The following is a 26,859-nucleotide window of genomic DNA, read 5'->3' as shown; positions in this document are numbered from 1 at the left end:
CAAGTCCACACAGTCTAAATGGTTCTCACTAGGAGCTGTTTGTTCTTTGGTATTTTGTCTCTGGCTCGCCCAGAGAGACAACTTAGAAATTTGTTATTTGCTTCCTGTGCAGATGTCATTGAGGACATTCTTCTAATAATCATCATCAAGTGTCCTTTCTTATTTTTAAGAACTAAGAGGCAGAAGTTGGTCTCTCTTGAGTGGTATTTTCTTTTCATGTACAGAGACTTTTAGAGACGGTTATGTGAAGTCATTAGGAACTAGGAGTGCGGAGTCAAATGGACAAGGCTAAAGTTTTGTTCTTCCACTTATTCATAATACTTGGATTCTCTGTTTTCTCACCTAGGCATTGGGAGGAATTTAATAGCATCTATCTCATGCTTATCAGTATGATGTAACTATGATTTCACCAGGAAATGTAGAATGAAATTTATAGTTCGACCTTGTTAACTATGTGATTTGATAAATTTTTCTTGTGATCTTATTATTTATCCCAAATTTTATTTTTCATAACCCTGACTTTCATTAACTATTTCTCTATTTAACTATGATAGTCTTATGACACCTCCACTCTGGAATACATTTAAATTAAATAAGCAAACGAAAAAGCACTATCTTCTGTGTTAGCTCTGTAAGGTATTCAGTGCCCAACCAATTCAGACGTTTTTCTCGAAGACAGGACTAAAAGCACAGAGAACGGATGTGGCCTGACAGGTCTGCACAAGCAAAGGGCTCCTTTCAGGTATTTCCCCACATCCTGAAGGTATCACAGAACAACTAGTCCGGGCATATCTTTCTTTCCTTAAGCATTACCATATTACTTTATCTCCTTAGATAAATAAAATTTTTCAAAATAAATTGTAATCACTTGAAAAAGTTAACGAAATATATTTTCTCCATAAATGTTTATAGAATATCTTTAAAATAGATAGAAAGCATACTATGTAAAAAGGCTGAAAACAGCTGTCATCGGTAAAAGACTTTCAAGGATTTCTTTCCCAGACTTACCATACTGCTGCCCATCTACAATGACAGGGCCTCATACTTACATGCCAAATTGTAAATGAAGTCTATAAAGCTGTATAGATTCAACAAGGCATAGCAGCCCAAATCGAATGGGGTAGTAAATACCAAAAAGAGAATTTCAAAATAAACTGGCCATACTTTGTACTAAAATATCCAATAGCTGTTATAAATGTGAGAACCACTACGACTGAGAAATAAATGTTAATGGATAGTCTATAAGACTTTCTACTATACCCTACGACCACCCACTCATAAAATATGTTTAGTAAATAATAATTTACTGTGTTATATATAATAAACAGTAACTGACAGGACATAAAGTCTTCAGTTTTAAAATTATGCTTCTCAATGCAAGATTTCTGCTCCAAGCTTATAATACCTCCTTGTACCTATTTAGTAAAATATATCCTAGATATAAAAATAAGTTTGAATCTACTTTTTTCAGACCTTTACTTTGCTCTCTAAAATAGCAATTAAGGTTATTATAAATGAGATTCTGCCTAGGTCATCTTGTAAACAAGAGATGAAGTTGCAATTTTAACAAGACTAATAATTGTACTGAAGCCTGTCTCCTTTAAAGGAAGGGCACTGTTAATACCAACGACCGAAGCCATGATGCTCCGTCCTGGAAGCACTGACAGACTTTGCTTTCCAGGGTGCAGGAAGTAACCACACTGGGTAAAGTAAGATAAGCTATTAGTAGAATGACGGGCTTTTCTCTGATTGCCACTACCTGCCTAATGACTCTTGACCCATATTTCTCTTAGTTGTAAAGGAAAGTATGATTTCACTGAGGAAAAACAACTGGACAGAATTTCCAAATAAGTAAGAACCTACCCGAGATCTGACAAGAGCAGCTTTTAGCTTTTGAGATGGGTTACAGAGTTTGCATTCTCCCCTCTAAAACAACTTTACTCAAATAAAAGTACTCTGACATTTTCTAAACATAAACACAGCAGAGAGCTTTATATTTCAAAAAAAGAAATAAAATAGTAGATATGAGATTTTTGTTCTCATATATTTTCATCTGGCTCTGTTGCCCTTTTCAAAACAATGGTATTTTAAATTAATTTAAAAATGAAATGGCTAAAAACAGTATTAAAAAACATTTTTTACATAGACTTACTTATTGACTATATCTGCATTTGCTTCCTTTATTGTTTTAGTTAATATATGTGATTATTTGATCCACGAGTGTTGCCCCAATAAATTTTAAGCTCCATGAAGGCATTGCCTGGAAATATGAAGAGAGGATTCACTGATTTAGAATAGTCAGTATAAACCATTTTTTTATTCTTCTCAGCTTATGATATCTATTGGATGACAAAAAATATTTTAAATGCTGGTTTTGAGGTCTCCAGGAAGTGAAATGTTTAATTATTAACCATTAGTGATATTAAAATATTTACATGCCTTTTAGTTCTACTTAATTGAATGTGGTAGAAAGAAGAGTAATGGAGGCAGTAATTTACTTGGCATATAACAGCATTATCAGTTTATCTGAAAAAAAAAAAAAAGCTTCAGACATAACTTTCTTCTGAGCTCCTATATGGATTTGTTTGAAATTTGTGTTAATGGTATATTTTTACTTCAGCTACTACAAGTGAAACCAGTCCATGTCTCAAAATTGAACTGAATGAGAAATGTTATCACATGAGTTACTACTCCCAAAACAAAACTGCAAATATTAGATCCATTTTAAGTTCTCTGTAGTATATTTTGGTTAGAACTGAAAAGTACTGTTAGAATTGAAAAGTACTGGTTTAGAGAAACCAGTATGTCCCTTTTGGAGTGTGTTATTTTCACTTTACAACTCAGGGCAAACGATTGAGAAATGATTCGTGAAGAACAAGCAAATGAATGTTCTATAAAGTGAAAGAGACTTATATTCATGATTTTACCTGATCTGTCCACGAACCAGAGGTCTGTTCTTTGTCCTATTCATGTTTGAATCAAATGGCACCTCAAAAAACTGAAAAAAGGTTGAGAAAAAGACAGAAAAACATTAAATATAAAGTGAAACAATTCTTTTCTTCTGCTTTAGTTCTACAAATTTTTCCACAATAAATTACATTTTAATTTTGATAGTACAAATTAATGCTCTTAGTACTCTTTAGAGGAAAATTTCCTGCAAAAGACGCATTTTAAAAATGAAATGCATTAATTGTTAGGAATACGCAGTTCCACTTTTATTCACTTTGAAAACCACTTGTTAAATACACATTTGCATTCTTCAAAGACACTGTTTCAGGTTGTAAGAGAGATAGTCTCATCATGTTTAACATAAATATAGTTTTGCTATGGCTTTATTTGGAAGTTAAATATGACTGACAGATGTATCTGAGTGCCAAGCTGATGGGGGTGAACTGTGATGGCCATGCTAAGTCAATTTAGCTAACCTGAAACTACCTTTTCAGCATAGTTGTAAGTTAGGAATAGCTACAAGAGAATCTTGCATGAGATTTAGAAGGTGGAAATGAACAGACAACAATGTTTATGCTTGAAAGTTAGTGAAAGGCCAGACACTATTGCAGTGCACGCATAATTGTGGATCTGTTGGTTTGCCTTGCTGCCTGGAGCATCACTGAGCCTGAACCTTTTCCAGCTCCTGACAGATCTCCTTGGGCTTCAGCAGACCCCCATGTTCATCTACTTCTCATAATCTTAGGCCAAATCTATGTGCTGCTCCATGGCAAAGTGCACCAGCTCTTCTGCAGGTCACTCGCATCAAAAATTGCAGGCTTGAAAGAGTGAGAAACAGACATATGTCCCAGTTTGTTCTCATGAGTTTGTTTTCAGTTTATCCCTGCAGATTGCGGATTGCTCTTACTTTCCTCTACTTTCCTGACCGATGGCTCTGCTTACAACAGGCCAGTACCAGGTATAGGTTCAACAACATTGCAGAGACCCCCTAACTCCAGGATCTCACCAGACCTAAACCTTATAATACACCCCTATACCACTCATAGTGGTTCTAACATTCTGACCAAACTGTAAGTGATAGCCTTCTTCTCTATTACTTTCAATAGTGCCATTATTTAAAAGTATTTAACTTTCCAATATGTTCATCTTATCTAATGATCTAAATGGCAAGCTTCCTGAGATTTGTGAATTTATAATGTTAAAGAGAGCTATCTATGCAAATGGACATTCAGTAAATGATTTATTAAATGAACCATCAATGCAAAAAATACATATATTTGCAGACTGCATTACATTCATTTAAAAATAACACATAATTTGAGTGTTAAAAAATTCTTTGCCCATAAGAATCTGTATTCTTTATGGAGTTAGTTCAAGTTACATGTAATTAAAATGTTCTGTCTGTTCATATTCTCTCCCTTTCCCAATATTCAAACATATTCTATAGGTATTTAAAATAATATTTCCTTCATGACCTATTAGTTTTAATTTCACAGGACTAATGAGGATTCCAATTACAAATCATATTATTTAAATGCTGGTAAGGCATTATCTAATTTAGCACAGAAACTCGTGTATAAATAACATCTTGGCAGTTCTCAAGTCTGCGTGTATGTACAGGTATATGTGCATGTGAATTCCTAGTTCAGGAATTCTAATGAGTCATTTCATCTGGATGGAAAAAAACATTATTTTTTTCTACATTTCTGGCAAATCAGCCATCAAAGGATGGGAACTGAGGTCTAGAACATGGCAATTGAACTCCAGGGTGCCATAACTTGGCAGCAGCTTCTGACTCCCAGGAATGCTTAAATTTATCAGGACAAGTAACATCTGGGTAGAAATACCATGCTAACCAAGACTTATGGTTCATTTCAGTGAGGGCTCAAAAATTCTTCCTAGCACTAGGATCAGAGCTCATCATGCTACTTTATTCTGTTTTCAAAGTATTTTCTGTAATGCTTTTCAGTTAGGTTTACTGCTTTGGTTTAGATATTTAAACCACATTTCCAAAACATAAAGCATAGTATATTTAGATGAGAAATTTAAATACTTTAGAACCTATAGCTGGCTTTAGTCTATTCACATTTTCTTCCTGTGTTTTATAATATTTTTTCCCATAATATCATTTTAGTTGCATCCAACTACTTCTGCAGTAAAATAAAACTTTTATTTTTGTTGAAAATAAAATATAAGTGCAGTATTACCAACCCTTAGAATACACTGTTCTGCCCCTTTTTGATACTTCCTCACTACTTCAAATACCATCAGAAGTAAAATGTTGTAGTGAACACAATTTGGACAGTTACTCAAGCCACACTGATTCAGGAGCTAGGCTTGTGCTCAGTCTGCCTCCTTTTAGAAGGCTCTGTTCATTGGGTCCCAGATGGCCATATAGCCTAATACCTTACCCACCACCTCTACCCCACCCTCCAGTCTGGGACACAGTAACTGGTTTATGAAATGGATATCTGATTCAAACTGGGTCATTGAGAGTCCTTCCATGGGGCTTTACAAACCAAAGCCCAGGAAAATATGCCCTCCTTGCTCTTAGTTTGCCTGTGGCCAGGGAACAGGATACAAGGGAAGTGGAAGAGAGATCCAATATTGATTCCTTGGGTCAAGTTACATCCATGGCTCTACCTCTGCACTTTCTAGCTTAAGTCAACCCTGTATAGGTCTATATTTCTTGCCTTGGACATCCTAATACAGGAAGACTGTAAAATTTCAAACGTTTGAGCAATGTATTGCACAGAAGTAAATACCGTGCCTTTTCCTTCAGCAAAACAACTTATTTTCTGTCTATATTACACTTTCAAAAGAAGTTTTTCTCTCAGTCTCTTTTCTCATAAAAATCTATCAATCTTTTCAAATTCTGCTCATTTAAATTTTCCCCTTTTATATTCAGGTTCACTACCTAACCATCTTCCTTCTAATCAGTCAAATATTCCTTCACATTTCTTGCTTTCCAGCAATCACTTAGGCTCTTGGGTTGCAAATGGTAAAAAACAAACAAACAAACAAACAAACAACCCCTCAAACTAGCTCAGAGAAAAATGAGGCTTTATGTCTTACAACAGAGTTGCACCTGCTTTTAGAAATTACTGGATTCAATATCAAATGTGCTGTCAAGATTCTGGCTCCTTCCATTTCAAGTCTGCTTGCTGTATTCCTGCACGCAGGCTCTTTCCATGAAGCAGGCAAAATGGCACTGTCAGCCCCAGGGCAATCCTAGCAGAAAGTTTAGTTCCTGATAGCTCCAAAAGAAAAGTCCAGAACCATCATGGCCATAAATCATCATGGCTAGGGGAATATGTGACTACCCTGTGAGCATGGGAGGGGTGTTGGTGGAAAGACAATATGACACAGTATTCCACTCAAACCACATTATTTTCTCTATAAGAAAGAAAATTTTTATTACCAGAAGAAAGTAAGAAAATGTCAGGCAGACTAATGTAGTAAAATTATTTATAACTTACTGTAAAGCTGACAACCTCAAATCATTTCATTTCATACATGTCATACCTATAAAATAACTTGCCTAACTACAAAGAGTATTCCTAGTTGAAGTATCTGAAAGGCATTAATATAAACATATAATTATATTAATCTATTTTTCTCATAATCAGTCTAAGAATCAATTTAATAGTTCTGTGTATTTAATAGAATAGTAAATGGATCATGTTTCTCCCCTTGTAGTTACATGATTAAGAAATAGAGCACTATTATACCAATGGATAGTTATCAGACACTTATTATCAGAGTTTTGCTTTTCTATTATACATGTTTTTGTATTAGTAGATAATTATTAGTACCAAAGAGATGATGCTCAGATATAAAATATCTGTATTATTCCTTCTAATAGCCAACATACACTTATAATATTACTGAATTTTATGAGCTAAATTGACACAGATATCTAAAGTGAATAGAAATATAACTTGGCCCAAGTGATAAACTTTTTGTTCCTACTTTGATTAATTATACCTTATGCAAAAAGTAAATATATTCTAGAGATGTTTGTAAGTCAGGCTCAGAAAATATTGAATTTGATAATAAGGTGCAACTTTTTCTTTCTCTATGCTAAATAATGACAGCAGCATTCTTTCTAAAGACTCAATAGAAAAACAAACATGTGAACCTTGTCAGAGTTTATTTTTCCATCCATCTTCTCAAAGCTGTCAACAAGTGTTTGTCATTCCAATATGGCTCACAGCTTCCAAGGTCCAAAAAAATGTCTCAATCAATCTCAGACCAAGTTAAAAGGGATGTTAAACAAAATAAATAAATAAAGCACTGGGAGAGGTACCTTTTCCAGCAGGATGCCACAAATCATTACTTTCAGCTCACAAATCAGTTAAGATACCTAGTCAGCCATTACTCGTTCGTTCTTACCAATGTTTTATTGTCATGCCTAGAATAAACAAATTAAGTAAGACTCATTCCCATTGATTTTTCCCCAGCAGCATTTGAAATAACCAGTGTATGTGTGTTCCAGCATTCATCAGAAGTGGCTTTTTACCTCAAAGATCACCTCTAAACTTTTACCTCAAAGATCACCTCTAAACTCAAGCCATCTCTCATTAAGCTGTATTTAAAAGTTTTGCCCCTAAAGAAAAGTAATAAAAAGGTATGAAAGGTCACCCAGCACTTAGAGGCCCAAAGTACCACACCCAATAAGTAAAAAAGACTCAGAAAGTCACACTGGTTTTGACCAGCTTCAAAAAGGTCACCCTTGCCAGAGAGATCTCAATTTGTAAAACTGCTTACTGAAAAAAGATAAAAGGAAAACACACTTTTAATATATGTCTCTGGGTAGAGAGATGTGGAATGAATTATTATTCTTTACCTTTTGTATTTTTCGATTGTCTGTAAAGACTATGTATTTTTTACTTAGGAAAAATGTAATAAAAAAATTCTACCTAAATGATAATAATATAAAATCTGGACAAATCCTTTTTAGGTTAAAGAATTACTACTAAACTGATCTAGTATAAAACCAACATTAATGGAGCCACAGCCAATTAGAACCTTTTTCCCAAGAAAGAATAACAAGAAGACGAAATGTTAATCCTCGGTATTTCTCAAAGACATCCACTTTCCCCCATTCTCAGCACCACTTCCTTAATTCAGGCTGCTATTTTATTTTTCCTAGATTACAACAGCATCCTAACTACTTTCTACCTTCAGTATTGATCTTCCATCCCATTAACTTTCACATGATAGTCAAAGTGATCTTTTTAGATGCAAATCTGGTCATAACGGTTTCCAGCATAAAACTCTTCTTCGGCTGCCCACTGCCCACAGAATAAAGTTCAGTGCTCTGTTGTGGTTTGTAAAGCTCTTCATAAAAGCTCTGGCCCTTTTTCACCTCTCTGGGCTTTTCTCTTACTCTTGCCCTCATAAGCTTCACTTTAAGCATTCTGAACTACACATCCTTTCAGCTCCTTAAGGACATTCTGTCAGTTCTTCACATATTCTACCTCTTGCCTGTATAGATTCATCACAATTCTTATACCACATCTGCAATTACCTCAGGACGATATTCTACTTTTCTGTGCATGTGTGCATGAGCAGCGAAGCTATGCTGGAAAAAGCCACACTTCAGGACAAGAGGATTCACTGCAAATCCATAATCACCAACTTTAAGTGGGCTCTTATCGCACTCTCTGGCAATCTTATTATACCTCCCAAGTCAACTTGATCTGCTCCTCTCCACAGCTAGGATTTCAGATGTGGTTCACTCTCAAGCATCTGACATCTCATCTACTTCCATCCCTCCTTTCAATACATGACATGGCCATCTACTTTTTTAAACACTGAAGTCTTCTAACTACCTGACTACTCTCCTACCTGGGACTAGTCAGTCCCTCCTCCTGAGCTGGCAATCCTGTTTCCTCTCACCTCCTAGGAAATCTATCCCATCAACTATCCCTTTCTCTATAGCATATTCAGCTTGTGTCTTTTGGCTGGATTATTCCCATCTACACCTAAGCATGCTTAATTTTCCCTCAAGCCAACTCCTCTCCCAAACCCCACATATCTCCCAATTTCGTTATCTGACTTTAGCATAAGGTTAGCATTTGCAAAAGAGAGAAATGGTCTTTTCTAATATACATGAAGTTTGGGGCCCACATCTTAGCCAGCACATTTAGTGAAACAAGGTATACAGGATGAAGTTAAGGGCCTTCTAAATCTCTGAATAATTCAAAAGAATTTCTACTCTAACAGTTGCCAATGACTATAATTCCATCTTTGCAAAAACCATTTTTAAAATAGTTAATTCTTAAGTTCAGTTTTGAAGAACAACAAATAAATGCATTAAAGTCCGTTAAAGCCTGCTAATATGAACTTAGATTGCAAAATAAAAAAAATATTTTAAACTAGGGTTTAAAAGACGAGAAAACCTTTCCTCAACTACTTTCTATCTCATCATAATCTAATATGGATGCAAGACTATCATACTAATAAATTCTCGTGGATCCCTCCACAACTATAAGACAAAACAAACATGCTTACTGACAACATTAACAGTGATAAAATAACATGACAACAGTCTGACCTCTGAAATGGTTCCCTAAAATACTACAAAGACTTTACAAACCATCATTAAAAAAATTAGAACATGAACATTTTTAAAGGCAAGAAATAAGTAAAATCATCTTTATCTAGGACTCCATGGAGAATGATACGATACTCGAAAAGAAAAGGTTATATACCACATGTTGAGCAATAAAACTGGCAAATCGACCGAGGTTCAAATGCTGCTATTATATACATCTGGTCACGATGGGGTGGGGGTAGAGGCTAGAGAAATCATTAAGCAACCTGAGAACTCCCAAACAAAGAAACTGTAAAATTCTGAACTATAAAGCAAAGGAAACACACTTAATCCCTTAGGAGTTGCAGTATGTATTTCAACTAGGTTATCCCTTCCCTCATAAGGACACAGAAATACACCAAAACCTGGAGTGACACAATATCCCCACTGTACACATGTGGGCACAAAGCCAGCTTGCTCCAGCACTCCTGACACCTGTTGATTTAATCATCACATTTCTCTACATAACAGAGGGAAAGAGAGAGGGGGAAGCAAAGAGGAGGCAGCCAGGAGGAACTGGGCAAAATATGTCTCACTCATGCCTATCAGAGAATATACTCCTTTAAAAAAGGTTACACATGCTTTTTTTAAGCTTTCAATGTTAAAAGATTAACACATTTCTTCTAAGATTGCAGTTTATTTTTGAACTTCAGATACCATACAACTGAAAAGGGAAATAATTTGGTTTGTTAAGAGACACCAACTTTCTACTATATTATCTTAGCAAAGTGACTTGAAACCTCTCTTTAATGACCCTGAGATTCTGTGTAAGGGTTAAATTAGTGTATTTCAACTTTAGTAAACTTTTCTCTGTGGCCCATTTCCCCCATAATTCTAAAATATCCTCTTACTGATTCCCTAAAATTACTTTAAAATAACTTTATGAAAATCTCTATGTTTAAAGCAAGTACAATATATTACAAAATGTGCTTCTTTATGAATTTAAGTGGAAAAAATGGGAATGCTGAATAAATACAATGACTACTATTGTATCAACATAATAAATAATAATAGAATCATACTTGCATCAAAGGACAAACATAGTGCATAAAATATGTTGGGATATTTTCAAAGAGGTCTTACAAAGGAACATAGCTATTATACAGCAGACATTAACTGGAAGACTTCTGACAGCTTTTTATAGTTGTTTCTATTCCTATATTCCTGCTGTTTTCCTTTCAACCTATTTACTGGACATGCCTTACTTCTGCGCTTTTATGTTCAGAATATACACCTAAGCATAGAGTTGGACCATCCACCTAACAGTTCCTTTGCTGAAAGATATGAAACGGCTGAAAATTCTTTTAGTAGGGCAAGACATCTGTCATGCACGACAGATAGGATATTGAGTAATTCCTCAGAACCCTCAAAAGTTTACATATATAGCTTCTTTCCTGAGAAACTAAACAAAAATCTATAATGTCTTATAAGCATTATTACTGTGTTTTGAGAGTGCGGTATATGCACTTACCACCTTACAGAATGGTTTGAAAATAACAAAGTGGTCAATCCATACAGATTTTTAGTCCTCTTGTTAAGGGCAAACCAGGAAGATATGTTTCCTTTGATAAGATATGTAGATAAAAATTTCTAGTTACTAGGAGTTCCTAGAAAAGAAGATACAATAGGTTACTGAGATTTATTTTGAGTTTTTTAATGGTACCTTTTAAAAGAAGTTTTAATTAATTAAAAATGGCATAAAAAGAATTTAAATATTTTGACCTTTTCTGCCAAGTATCAATTTTACCCCAGAAAGCAGGCAGGCATAAAATGCCTATGAATTACAGTACTCGATGTGTGACTATGAATTTATTGGTATAATTTTACAACTTAGCTAATGACATTTGGTCATCAAATCCCGATATTTAAAGAATTACAATTGATTACATGTCTGTATTTTGTCTGTCTGCATCACAATTTTCTGTCTCAGAGGCAATTTTTAGAACATTGGGAATACATATGATTTTCTATGTTTGTACAATTATTCGTGTAAAGTAACAATCTAATTTTCTAACAAATATGAGTTAAGAGTATTAATGTCTTAATGAAATACTTCTGGACAGAAAGGTTTCTAATTTTACTGACTCAATTTCTTTGAGTTTCTTTTAAAATGCATTTCAGGCTAGCAGGAGGGCAGATTTTCTAAGAGATGTCCTTACTCCCTTTCTTATTTTCAGTAAAGAGAGACAATGAAAGCAGTAAAATTATTAAGGTTGATATCAGCAATGGGTATGGTAAAATAACAAAAGATGAAAAGATGGTACCAGACTAAATTCCAAATACCCAAAGTCTGATTTTCCTTTCAAAACATTTAAAAGCTTACTTGAATGTATTTCTAATCAGAGATTTTATTTTAGAAATGTCAAATGGATCACAATTTTCCATTTAATGCAATCCTCTATTTAAAAAGAAAAAATCTTCCAGATCATGTACTGTTTCTTTTATGAGCCAGAGAAATTCTAAATTATATGTGCCAGCATAAAACATGAAGTAACAAGAACCATTACTATTCTCACAAATCCATAGCAAATGGAAAGGTAAACAGACCCTTTTTATAATTAAATCTGTAACGGTATAAAACAATGTTAGATAACAAATGTCTTTATAAGAAAATAGTCTGCAATGCTGAATTATCTAACCATTATTACATTTGTTTTAATCTATCTAGTTGACAGTGACTTTTATTCAATAATGAGAATAGTCTATAATATTTCCCATTCTTAGAAAAGGCAGTCTTTATAGGTACAGTACAAATTAATAAAAAAAGTTGCACTAGGGACAGGGATTAGGATTTTGTCAACTAATCTTTAACAGGTAGATAAATTAGCACTGTCATTTATAACCAGGCTTAAAGATCCTAGACGATATGCATATATAAATTTTTGAAAGAATACATGGGAACAGCAATAAAGTAGCATCTAGTTTATATCAAAATAATAGCTCTAATAAGTAAGTATATTTGAGGCATCATTTCCTTCATCATTTATTGTGTGATGACTTAAAAATTAATTCAATGAAATGTTTTTATAAAGTAAATTACCACCACTAGTCAAGATTTTAAAAGCTATGCAACCAAGAAATCAGATGTAACATTGTGATTAATGAAGAACAGGCTCACTGAAGATTATTGATTACATATATTACATGATATTTATTAATCTAAATTTTGCATTGCCTCATAACAAGTCAATGAAATTACCATTAAAAATGCAAAATGCTTAAATTAAAAACAAAAACATAAAGAATATGAAAATAAAAATATTTCAAAATCATTTACAAATGAAAAGGCTAAATGTTCTTATAGAAAAACAAGGAATTCTAAATGTAGTTTAGTTTATTTCTAATAAATTCCAATTCTGAAACTACATATTAAAAACATAATCCCTAAATAGAAGAGAAAACTACATACTAAAAATAAAAAGTATCTAATATAGTGTTGCTTTTAACAGATAAAAATTAGAAGAAACACTAGAGGAATGGTTAGAGAGGAATGGTTAAAAGTGATAAAATAATTTGATGGAATATCAAGCTGTCTTAAAAATAATAACAAGACTCATAATCTGAAAAAAATGCTTCAAATACGAATATTGTAATTTTTATAGTTTATTTCAGAAACGTAGATCTGTTTTTTTTTCAAAATTTTCTTTTATTATAATAAAAAGGAAAAAAATTATATACCCAAAGCATAAGTTATATAGATAAATGTAGCTACCTCTTCAAAAAAAGATATGCACATAGTTTGGGAATATTGTAAAAAATTAAGTGTTACATTTTCCAAAGCATATTAAATCTTTCAGGTTTTCCAAAACACATCAGAAGTGCAAACTTTTCATCACAAAGGCTTTTGAAGATTAGTTTTAGAGAAGAAAGTCCTTATAATGATGGCAGGTTGAAAAGACCTATAGTGGAAGCTCCTTTGAGGAAAGATTCCTTCACTTTTAAGAACTCTTTTCAAAATGATATTTTCCATAGCATTATTTGTTTATGCATAGCTACAGCTCAGTAAGCCCATGTTTCTCAGAATTTTATTATTAGAACATACTCTAATTTGCTCAAGAATTTACAAACATTTATTCCAGCAATCAAGGTGGCAATCCAATAAATACTACAAGCGGAAACTATTTTTGATACTAAGTTTTGGAGGCAACAGAGGGATCCTCCTAGGTATAAGACCTCAAATATACATATCCATATTTTCCACTTTGAGCTATGATGCTGATGAACAAATATCTAAGTCTGTAATCATCATGCAGAAATTCCATTGACTTATCTAGGCAAACGAATATTATAGCTAGGTTATTTTATTTGAAACTTTCTTATAAAAACTTCAGTAACTGAACTGCGAAATCTTTTATTTTGATCAGCTTTCTACTTGAAAAACTGTACATTCTCAGTTATGGATTTAGTAATTAAGGAAATATACTTCTTATGAGATTACTGGCAAATCTGTTATGAATAAATAATTGACAGATCCTGGCTAATAGTGTGAGGGTTCATTAAAATTCAAGCCTCTCGTGATAACCATTCACTTTACCAAAGCAAGTGAAATACATAGTTTAGTAACTGAATGAATATAACGAACGAGCAAGATATAGAAACCAGGCACTGGGGTACAAGATATCTGAGACCTTTTAGCAAAAGTCTGTTTACTTATGTAGCTAGGACTCAAGAACTGGTAGGATGAACCTATCACAAGTAAGAAATGTGAACTCAAAAAACTAGTCTTGCCATCAATACAGTAGTTATCGTTAGGAGGATAATATGGAGAATATGTTTCAAATGATTTCATTATTTTTAAAAAGAATCACTGGTATGCTTACCTGCAGTAGAATCATTTATAAATTATTAGACATAATTCTAATATCTGACATTATGAGCTTAATGTAAATTTTGCTTTATCCATATAATAGCATAATATACAAAATTAAAAAATCCTTTAAAAGCAAATATTTAGTAGACTGGGAAGTTCATCATTTGGTAGTAAGATAAAAAACTTAGTTTGCAATAAGTTATATATAGTATAATGCTTATTTGTGTATGTGTATTGCAAAAGATTGGACAAGAGCTATAAACCAGTACATTATAATTGAGTGATGCTATTCCCTCTTTAAGTTTTATTCATTTGTGTCCCTTTAATGATTATCACTTTATGAAATATTTGTAAGAATCAGAATTGGAGTATTTATTTTAATGTAGTTAAGATTGCTAGGTTGTAGAAATATTAAAAAAAATACATATTGAATTTCCTGTCATTCAATAACATTTCAGAATTAAAGAACTCTGATAGAATCACAAAACTGTATCTGAATACTGACTTGCATCCACAGAGAAAGAAAACAACCCAGGAAGACAGGCAATTTGTTCAAAGACAGGACAATTACTCTAGACTTATAAATAATACTTGACAACTAAAAATGGCAATGATTTCCCAACACTGAACTGAAGAGCTTTCCCCTCTGGAATGTCAGGACTCAAATCTTCCCATACATTTGACACCCAATATAGTAGTCTTTCCAGTCTACCTTAGGGCTATTCATTTTTTCTCCATTCGTGCATTTATTATTTTAAAATGATTTGCTTTAGAAAGTTTATAGTTTGTAGATAAGAATGCGTTGGAATTCCAACTACACATTTTTAACACTATCCTTAAAATTTTTAGTATTAAAACATTAAGTAAATAATAAACATAGGGAAATTATTTTTACTCTCATCTCAGTTCAGTGTTTTTAAAAGAGGTATAAATATTTATTTACTTTCACTTAAAATACATTAATTTCTAAAAGGAGAATTACTGGATTAAAAGGTATAAATATTTTTGGATCTTTCACTCAGACATCTACATATAAATATTATACACACTATTATAATTTGATATTTTTTCATTTGACACTGACTTTCATGTCATTTATTTGGAAATGTGATTTTATGATATGGTATAGTATTCTAGTATATAAAACCTAATTTACTTTAAATGAGCTCATTTTTGTATGTTGTAATTATCTAATATATTTATAATATATAAAATGTTTGCATATATTTTAATAATTTATTTTTAAAAATTCTAGAAATGGAATTGCTAGGTTGAAGGGAATATACATTTTTAAGAATTTTACACTACACTTCCAAATTTCTTTCTAGAAATATCGTCCCAATTTACATTCCCAGCAACAGTGAGAAGGTCTGCCTTCCAGCATCCTAAGTAAAACAATGAAAAAAAAACCACGCAAACCTAAAAACATCTTTACTCATTGAATTGCTCATTACCTTACTCAGCTTCAAATAGCCTTCTCCTTGATTTAGAAACAAAAAACAAAAAATCCTTAGGACAATCTAAGTATACTTGAAGTTCAAACAATTTTAAATGAAAAATATAAACAAACAAATGAAAAGATATAAACAAACAAATTTCAACACAGAATGTAAACTAAACCCTGCAACTTAAAAAAAAAAAATCTTTAGGTTAATAAAGTGTTGATTTTTAAAATGAAGCAATCACCACATGCAAATATATGTATAAACAGACTACAACCATGTTTGTCTTTCTGTCTCCTTTTGCTATTAATTAATTTCTAACACTGTGAAGTCAAGCTAGAGTTCTTCTGCTAACTTCATAAATAAGATGAATAAAAAAACACACAAGCGCTAGCAGAAAAATGTATTTTGAGGTCAGAGATGCTCTGTAAGTTCTGATGTGTATATATAACGAACAAATAAGCGTCGTATCCTAGTAACCAGTGCTTCAACTGTGCTTTATGGTGAGACATCTCCTGAAACATCAGTATGTCACAGCCGAGCCAAATGTAAAAGGTTAAGTGAACTGGAAATAAGCAAAAACAAACTAGATTTCTGTGTTAGTAGCAAGAAAAAAGTCTAAAATAAGATATATATAATTATCTAGCTTTTCCTTAGAAATGTCTATTATTTAAAGTCAAGTGAATTAGTCACACCTCATTTTTCTGTCATTGTTGGTAAATAAAATGCAGCATACAAATGAATTTTCTAGACTAATGAAGTTATTTTCCACTTTAAATAGCCATATTTATAAAATTAAAATCAGTTTTTGATGAAAATGTTTCTAAAATTTCTCCTATTTCTGAACTTTCAAAACAATTTGCTGAGTATCATTTCACCTTGTTTTCAATAACTGGGGACGCTTGCCCTAACATCAGGTTGCTCTAACTCCTAGGCTTTTAAAAATAAATCACCTTTTTATTTTCTTGATTTTGTTTTCTTCCTCTCAACCTTCAGCTCTAATACTTAACTTACTACTTTTGTTTCTGTCATTACTTAAAAAGGCTTGATGAAAAAAAATAAAACCCAACCAATCTATTTGATTAAATGCAGTTATGAAAAGCAGAGTTTTTTAGGGTGGCTCTCAATCTCTATTCCAAGCTCTTTTCTTTACTTTGCAAATATCTTTGCTTTTCCTGAGTTCCTAGCCATGTGTTTGAAAAAAGATTTTAACTGGAGGACAGAGAATAAGACTATAAAAAACAGTAATTTCATATTTGAACAAAAATCTGGAAAATAAAAATGATGTTCTTTATATACATTTAGAGAAAACTATAAAGATTCTATTGCTTTTACAATATAATGCTAGATAGCCTCAATAGCTAATAAAGTGTTTTTCAAAGTGTAGTTCGGGGGCCATCTGCATCAGAATCCTCTGTAGTACTTAATTACAAATGCAGATCCCTGAGCCCCTTTCCTAACCTTCTAAAGCAGAACATCTAGGAGTGGAAACAGGGAGCCTACATTTTCAATTAGCTCCCCAGGTGATTATATACAGAAACATTTGAGAACTATTAATCTAGTATCTAAAATCAGTGATTGCTAAGTACTAAAACATTTTTGTCCCTCAAAAAATAGCTGTAGTAGCTCCAAAGAAATTTTATCATTCCGATTTTGGTTGATTACCAAAATTATCCAAAGATTCCCACTTAGTATAGTCTGTACACTATATACTCTGGTACAAAAAAACTCGAAATAAAATCTGTCAATGGAACCGATAAACTAAACTGCATAGGAAAAGAAAGATCACTCCACATAAAATTTGTAAGATCCAAAAATTCAAAAGTAAACATCTTTGTAGTATGAATCTTTGTGCCCACACAGTAATAACAGACATCTCACCATATGTTTATTAGGTTAATTTTGAAGATAATGTATAGTTAATTGTCCTTTATCCAGAAAAAAAGAAAAAATAGTGCTATGCTTTGGCCATGTGGAAAGACTTAAAAAGCATTTTTAAATACGAAGGAGGGTCAACATCCTGGCTGTGATAAAATACTATAATTCCACAAGATGCTACCTTTGGGGGAAACCGGGAAAAGGGTACATGGGCTCTCTCTCTATTTTTCCTTATGACTGCATGTGAATCTATAGTAATCTCAAAATAGAGAGTTTAATTAAAAAAAAAAAACCAAGGGCATTTAATTTATCCATATCTAGTCAAAGAACTACTACTTTGGAAGGGATACTTTCAGCTATTGAAGTGAAATGGCACTGATTTTTTTTAGTTTATTAAGCTCACTGATTTAAAAATCCTTTCTACTAGTGTACTATACCGCACTTATTTTTGAGGAACAGGATTAATCTTCTTTTTATGTGCTTGCGATCCCTTTTTGGAGGTGAAAACATCTGTGTCCCACATTCGAAGCAAAATTAGGCATCTTAACAGACTTATTCTGTGCTCTCTGAAACACTATCTGACAAAGGCAGATGCTTTTCATCTTCCAATATGAACAACCGTTAAGGTAGTTCTAAGACCCAGTTAATTTTTTCCAGAAAACAAACATTTTCTAATATTATAAGTTGTTTACTAAAGCAAATAGACAATGCAACTTTGTATTTTTATCTCTTCATATTCTTTAAGAATATTTTAACAGCATCTAAGCACATCACTAATAATATTCTTAAAGGTCATGAGTGTCAGAGACAACTTGATGAAACATGAAAAACTATACTCTTTAAAGAATTATATGTGATGGATTATGAAGAATCATTGCTTTTTCTTTCAGGCACTACCATTTGTTGAATTTGAAAACATTATGTAGTCTACATCATGAAGTCTTTTAATTACAAAGAACTGAAAACTTATTATTAATATTTATGGTATAAAAAAATTCTTTTAACACCAAAGCGAAGACCCAAAGAGTTTGGAAACACTGACTCAGGAAACGTTAGGAATACCAAGGTTCTTCTCTGTAAAAGTCAAATAATTCAGCATCTTTGCTATTAAACATATTTTACAAAAAAAGTGAAAAGATTTCTATATGGCACATATAGTCTCACGCTCTATAAAGTTAAGTCAATGCAGACTAAAGCCTCACTAGAACTAATGAAAAATCTGAATTAAAGACTAATTTTTAAAAAAGGATGTTTTCTTAATTTCAATTGTGATAAAAGTTTCATGAATTTAAACTTTACTAATCATTCATTTTTTTCATCAACAATGTTGTAATCAGTATGAAACTGATCTCCATTTAGGAAACCTTTTCATTGTATACAGTGCCGTTTCACAGTTTTAACAATATTTGGCTGTTAAGTATTGGCAGTTAAAGCAGGCATTTATGTTGCTTTATAACCAACTGTTTAAGTGTCTTCAAGTATATTTATTCAAGTACTTTATATCATACACTGAGTATAATTACAAATCATGTTTTTTTAATTCAATTAATTACACTATTAGCTACTGGGGGGATATGAAAAAAGGTACAATACCCACACTTAACAATAAGAAATTCTTCAAGGACTTTATCATCCTAATTTGAAAAATAACAATATTAGATTTCTTCAGAAATATTCCATAATTTGAACCTTTTACAAATCCAGTTAGTACAAATTAGTGTAATTTAACTTTAGCTACAATAACATAGATTAATGGGCAACCAGAGTTTCCCTCAAAGCTTCCTTTAATGTATGACTAACAAAAGTATTTTATTAGAAATTCTCTTGTTCAGATGTAAACACGCATTTCTAAAATACTTTCAATTATTAAAAAATATATTCAACAAGTTATAGTTTTACATTTTTGATTTTTTATTTTCATAGGAAGTACAAAAGCAAACTGTAGCCCAATCTAACTAAATGCAAAGTCTAATTACTAAAATACAAAGTTTTAAAGTTTTACTAAATCATTTCTAATAATCAAAAATAACTACTGACTAATTGATTTATTTTCAATAAACTCCAAGGAAATTCTAGGAAATTTTATCAAATCCCAAGCTTTACCTGGTTCCTTTGTAAAGAATTTTAAAATCACCACACAGCATCTCTATAAATAAGCTATAGAAGTTACCATATTCAAATTTTAAACTTAAAAATTTCAATAAAATCTCCATATTGATTGAGTTGTACTGTTTCATTTATGAATTTAATAAATCTAAGATGCACCAAATTTAATAAGAATGGTTAAAGTTCAAATTATACAATTCTTTCAACATTTTTAAATTTCTACGGTAACAATGCATAATTTTTCTCTAATACTACTTCTATATTTTTTATGTAATGATATAGCATCAATATAAACACAGAAAAAAAAATAACCAGGACTATTCTTTGATACTGATGTTTCCTAATACAACAGATTTCTTTCCCTCCATCTCAAATAATTTAATAGGTTAGAGGTTAAATGATGTATCCATCTTATGGAAAATTTAACATTTTATAAAAATTATTCTACAATAAGCCAATATATTTGTTAAGAGTGAAAAAAGACATGAAATTTTATATTTAAAGATTGGGGGAAAATTAAGGATGGAAAATTTAAAAACACAAACTATTATGCTCACATATAGCTACCACCATTCATTAAGTGGCATATAAACCCAAAGTAATAGAAAGCAGAGACTCAAGGGAAGGAATATTTAGTAATACAAGGATCATACCTCTATGCTGTATAAATTGATATACCAGTCGTTCAGATGAAACTTTTTTAGGTCATAGATTTGACCATCTATGCTTATCCTCCTTCAGAATTTAAAATAACAAAATTACAGAACCTGGTTTTACATAGTATCTTAGACACAAGTGATTGCACAGCTGTGGAAATCTATGTCTCAAATATCAAAAATTCCTGATATAATAAAAAGTGTAAACTTAAACCACCCATTTCTAATCCAATTACTTTATCTACTCACATCATCTGCAATGATTTCATGATGTTTGGATAAAGAATGATGTGACATTTTGTTCATAATTAAATTCTAACAGAATGTAGGAGTATTATGGAAAATGAAGCCCAAACATAAGCAAATTTATGTAATTTTAACATAAATGTAAACAAAGGAAGTGTACATATTATTAAAGAAATGTCTGGTTAGTAGGAAATCATGCCATAAACAGGTTTGTTCATCATTTTATAATTTAATCTTTACATTTTTTTAGTCAGAAAATCCTCTAAATTAAAAGGATTTTGTCAAAAAGCTACTGACTTTGGTTTCAGAATCTCTAACATAATTACTTTCAATGCATGATGAATGTCATCATAAATATCAACAAACATTCTTTATTATGATGCGTTTGTCAGTCTCATAGCAGTCCTATGTATTTGCTATTATCACATGGTAACTATATAGACTGCAGTAAAATAATTTAAGGGGAAAAATCTGTTTATAATATTTTCTAATACTGCTTTAAATTATTGCCATTAGAATATTTGAAATGAAATGTTTTATCCGTTTTATTTGCTCCATCCAGTATGTTTTATGGTATGATGTGAACAGCCAGTCACATTCGGCTATCTAAAACTATTTCACCATGCAAAACCTGGGCCAGAACAAATCCCCTCACCAGGGACATACCTTCTTCAGTGAAAATAAGTAGAGAATTGGAACCTTCCCTTTCCTACTCCTGTGAGTTTTGGTAAGGGGCTCTGGTAGACATGTGGGTAGTTTTAACATCTTCCTAGTGTCCCAAAAGAGGAGAAAAGTCAAGAAGTAGAAGCTCCTTTGTGCATAAAAATTCGGCCAAGGAACAGAGAGGAAACAAAAACTAAGGACAGAGGCTTTTTGTGTTTCCTCTAATTAATTGTTCCATCAACAGGATAATCATACCTGCCTCCCAAAACTGTTACAAGGATTAAAGAATTGGGAAGGTAAAGCATCTGTGTCTGGCACATACTAAGTGCTGAAGGAAGACTTGCTATTCTTATTTATTACCATCTTGTAATCACCATTCAACAGTTTTTTTTAGTTGTGAGCAACTTATTCTCAGGGAACATTTTGAATCTTTTAGTCTCACAGACTTACTAATAAATTACCCTTAAATAGCATTTCACAGCTTACATAATGTTTTCACATGTATTACTTCACTTGAAAGTGTTTTCTCATAGACATATTTTTATATAACCTTAGGTAAAATGAGATGGGTAGGGTTATGTCATTTTTTGTTTCTGTGTATAATAATAATATCCTGTTTGGTTGCTTCTAGATTTTCTCTTGGGCTAAGAATTAATTGCATAGACTGAGGCTCTTCTTTCTAAAAACATTATTGATGCAATCTTTTAACCACAACATGTAAATGATATAGAGCATGGGCAATTCAAAACATTTAACAACTAATGTAGCATGGAACTGGGACCAATCCAAAGGAATACTGACCCCTTGCTATCACCACTGCTCTGGAAGTCCAGGGAGTCTTGGAGAAGGGAAGAAGGGAGCTGCTTAGGGGCAGCAGCTATTTACCCATCTATATTTTAAAAAAACAGTAACTGCTGACTATCAGCCCTGCATACAGGGTTTTTTTCCCTGTGTTTAAACTGGACTCTTTCACTATACCGAAGACATATTAGAATGAGTCCTAGGAAATCATTCTTCTAATTTCGTATATACAGGATTCAACTTCTGTCTGTTCCTCCACTAAATACCTCCACATTTTAAATACCACTAAAATGGTCTCTTGTGATACAAATTTTAACTTTTGTACCAGCTGACAATTTAGAAATCTGAGCTATTACAAAGTCAGGTTTCTATTTCCTTACCTTTGAGTTTAACAGTATTGCTATTTTTGCTTCAGCAACTGTATTAATGGAATTGTTTAAATATTTTATTGAATCTTTACTCATATTTACAAAATGAGTAGAAAATAGAAAAACAAAAGCATAGGTACTAGTGATCGGAAAAACTGAAAAGGAAAATCTATGTCTAAAGCTTGCACTCTTCAGCTTTTACCTATTAGATTAAGCTAGGAGGTGGTATATATAATTGTAAGGAATATATTCAAAATTTTAAAGCACTGAGAAAATTCCTAAAAACAGATCACTGAAGATTGTGTTTAATTAGAAACTGTTATTAAGACTAATGGTAATTAAGCTTGAAGGGAGTATTCAGAACCTCTTTTAGAATAGGTAAATCAATCTGTTTACAAATTATTTAATATATAAAACAGTTTTCTTAGGCTTTAAAGGAGTTTCTCTCTTTGCTGAGTACAAAATCAGAAAATATAGAAAAAAATAAATCATAGTACAGATACTTATATGTAAAAAGTAATATTTTTATATATGTCTTCATATATACTGCTTTGTAACATGCTCTCTTACTTAATATACAAATGAACCTCATTTGTGTTAAAAATATAGATAAATTTATCTACTTTCATCACATGTAATGGCTGCAGAGTATTTCCTTCAATGAACACATCAAAATGTATTTAAACAATCTCCTTTTGGTTTTTCTTAAGTTGCTTTGTGGTTATTCTTCTAAATTACAGTAATTACTTAAGAAATGTCCTTTGACTTTCTCATCAGTAAACTGCCTTTTTAAGATATCTACATATCAATGACCAGTTGGCCATTCATTTAAATGACTTGAATGTATCCAAATTATACATCACAAAAAAACCTTAATCATTCTTTTAATTGAGAAGAATTTTATTAAGCATTTATTATATGGTGCTGGACATACAGCAGGGAACTAGGTTTCTGGCCCTGGGGAGCCAGAAACTTAATGAGGGCACAATCCTAGAACAGTCTAAATCAGGGGTTTTCAAACTGTTTGCAGAGGTCCAAGGTTCTGGGAAGGTTCCTGAAAGGCTTTATATTATAGGAGATGATGAGGGTGTTTAGTGGGAAAGAGAATCAAAGGAGGAGGGAAAGGTGGGGAACAAGAAGATGAGGAGAAAAGAAAGACAGCAAAGGAGAAAGAGAAAAGGTGAGGACGACAAAGAGGAAGATGACCATGAAGATGGGGCATGGCAAAGACAACGATGACCACAAAGATGAAAGCCAAGAAAACAAAGACAATGACAAAGAAGATGACAAAGGAGAAAGTTTTAAAATGAATAGACCTAATTTAATTCTTAGACAAAAATTCTACGGGGTGGATGTTAGAGGCCCAGGTTTCTATACAAAAAGCTGTGGTTCAATGAGACTGTGATTACATAAATAACGCACCTAGAAAGTGGAGCTAGAGTTTGATTCTAGGCTGGTTAGACTCCCAAATATGTAATCTTAAACAGTACATAATTATATAGATTTCTATCTATTATAAATAATTTGATCAGAAGTTCCTGGTAATTTTTAATTGCCTATAAAGCTGCATTTCAGAGGCAGTAAGTGGGCTTCAAATCTTGTAACCATTGATAGACATTACTCAGATTTTATGTTATAGAGGCAAAATTACTCAAAACAATAATATATCCAGTGCCTTTACTTGTCGAAATATTTTACAAATATGGGGACGATGTTTTCTAGGAAGGGAGGAATTATTCTGAGGGAGGCAGGATACACTCACCCATAGGGCACTTATTTCTCCAGTATAATTTAATTGGGAATGAAAAAGTCAACATTTATGTCCCAAGGATTTTACTTCCTGGACTTCTGTTGAAACTCCAGGCTGGCACTGGCTGACTTCAGCTCTTCCACTATATTCTCTCAGGAGAAGAAGAGCTGTGAGAAGATGGTAGGGCTCATGGGTATATATACTGGGATTAAGGAGTGTAACGAGGTAACTTCTGTGGGTTTCTTAATATGTGACTGTAGCATTTCCTAGACAAGCTGATGCAGAGGCTGAAAAAAGAGAAGTAGGCTTGCAATTTTGATTTGTCAATAAATAAAACCAAAACCACTAACTGTATTTGGCCATATTTCATCCAGAGTTTTCCCATCCTTTTGCTGAGTATCATAGCTCCGCAAAAGTAGACTTTTCTACAGGCATGTTTTTAAAGGTAAAGAGGTCCTTTTTTTTTATCCCCCCCTGCATCTTCACATCTTTTGGCAAAGGGACACATGGCTCACCGTGCTTACATTGAAATGAAGAAAATGATTGAGGTGATTATGAGGAGTTTTCTCAAGGGGTCTTAAAGAAACAGTGAAAGCAAACAAAACTATAGAATGCTGAAAAACCTGGTGTACCCATAGAGGACCAAATAAAAATAGCTCTACTACATAAGCACTCAGAATAAGATCCTGGTAAAGATTACAAAAGACATAAATACCACAGGAAGTTTTAAGCTGCTTCAGACAGTATGTATATAACTAGAAATCAAATAATGGAATTCAGGTAGGAGAAACTGAGAACCTGAGTAAATAGTTTTTAGTGGCAAGGGGCTCATCAGCTGAGAAAAGGTTACATTATTTATATACTGATGTAGAAATATAAAGTGCTATTTCATCAAAGAGAAGAAATTTCATTTTTGCAAATGAAAGTTGAAACATAATGTATCTAGCAGTATCTTAAATCTAAAGAAAAAGATTTATTTTTACTAATGCAAAACGGGTGCTTTAAAAAAATAAATGTAGAAATACATATTTTAGAAATGTACCTTGAGGTATGCTCTTCTTAAAGTTAAACACTTTTGTTTAGGTTCTGTACTCCTCTGTAACTCAGTCCAGCTGTACAATCATAAATCTATCCATAATGTACTTAACTTCCCCCCTCAAAGCACCCTGATCCCCTCCTCCAATACGCTTTTTATTTAATTATCTAAATATTTGAGGTGAAAGCAGTTTTACAAGAATTCATGCATGCAAAAAAACATATAGAGAATCCTTACTATATGCATACTCTATTAGGAGAATTCTGGATAATTTGCATCATAAGTCACTAAATTTTGATAGTTTATCATGACCAAATGAATATTTGAGAATAGTTACGTTCTGTCCAGATACACAAAACAGAATAAAAAGGACACTGGTATTACAGTCAAGTCATAACTAAAAAAATTGCCTATCTGATAGTATTTTCAATCAATGACTGCTAGGATAAATTTTGTCATATAAGTGCTGTTTCCTTCCAGTATTCAGAACTAAAGTTTTTCTCTTATAAGACAAAATTAAAAAGTAACAGATTGCAGCTGAAAATGCAAATGCCCCAAACTATACCATTAAAATGCAGACAAAAAAGACACAGCTCTATAATCCATTTATGTTTTAAGATCTATTCATAAGTATAAGGTAGTTAGATTTTTAGGTTTTTTAAAAATAAGAATTCAGTTCAGTGAAATTTGCTTATTAGACTATTATAGGTACCAAAAAGAGTAAAATTAAACATAAAATGTCTACACAGTAAAAAAAAAGATAAATCAGATTTATATGCAGCATCTGCAACAAATTTGAGGTAGTGGCTAGGCCTTCAACGTTCCATGCTATAATTTAAAACCACACACACACACACACACACACACATGCACATACACACACACACACACAAAGATTCAAATTACTATTAAAAATGCAACTTTTGACAAAATTAAAAACACTTCTGTAGGTGGTGCTAACTTTGATGTGGCCATGTTACCAGACTGTTTTGGTACTTGAAGGAAAAATAATAACTTCTCAGTAGCATATAGTTAATAGAAGAACATTTAATTGTGCAAAAAAATTACTTTTTTATTTTTAAATACAGAAGAGTAACAATATTAATAATTTAACTTAAAGCAAAATGTATAAAATTCACAATGTAGCATATTCACATACATATATAAAATTTTTATTTAATAGAACTCACTAGTGCAATATTATTTCTTATTTTTGAATATTACAAGTAGAATGCATTTACTGCATTTTACTTTTTTAAAGTGATCTTAAAATTTTCTATAGGTAGAGAAAATTTAAACTGACTATAGCTTATTTTTATTTATGAACATTAAGACTTGATATCAGAATCTATCTTACCTCTCCTTCTCTGTCCCCAGTATGTAAATATATGAGAAAACTGAGGTAAGAATAATAAATAACTGAAATATGCTTATTGTGGTGGAGCTTTCACCAACCCCGTCAGAATATCTCAATGCTATAACTCAGTAGTAGCACCAGGGAAGTAGATATAGGAAAAATATTCTTCAATAAATAATCTATTCAAAACATTAAA

The 26,859-nt window shown here is 32.3% G+C and overlaps 1 protein-coding gene across 1 annotated transcript in view; it reads right to left on the bottom strand.

The window, feature by feature from the left end:
• The window catches only part of COX10 (cytochrome c oxidase assembly factor heme A:farnesyltransferase COX10), a 117,315-nt gene that overhangs the window by 30,644 nt on the left and 59,812 nt on the right, over positions 1-26,859 (bottom strand). The window contains exon 5 of the mRNA XM_039847399.1: positions 2,928-2,998. Coding sequence (XP_039703333.1) covers positions 2,928-2,998 — 71 coding nt within the window. The remainder of the gene's footprint in view (positions 1-2,927; positions 2,999-26,859) is intronic.

The sequence above is a fragment of the Pteropus medius genome, unplaced genomic scaffold (assembly GCF_902729225.1).
Source record: "Pteropus medius unplaced genomic scaffold, Ma_sr-lr_union100, whole genome shotgun sequence".
NCBI lineage: Eukaryota > Metazoa > Chordata > Mammalia > Chiroptera > Pteropodidae > Pteropus > Pteropus medius.
Note: the sequence above shows the minus strand (reverse complement) of the source record. Positions and strands in the feature narration are given on the sequence as shown.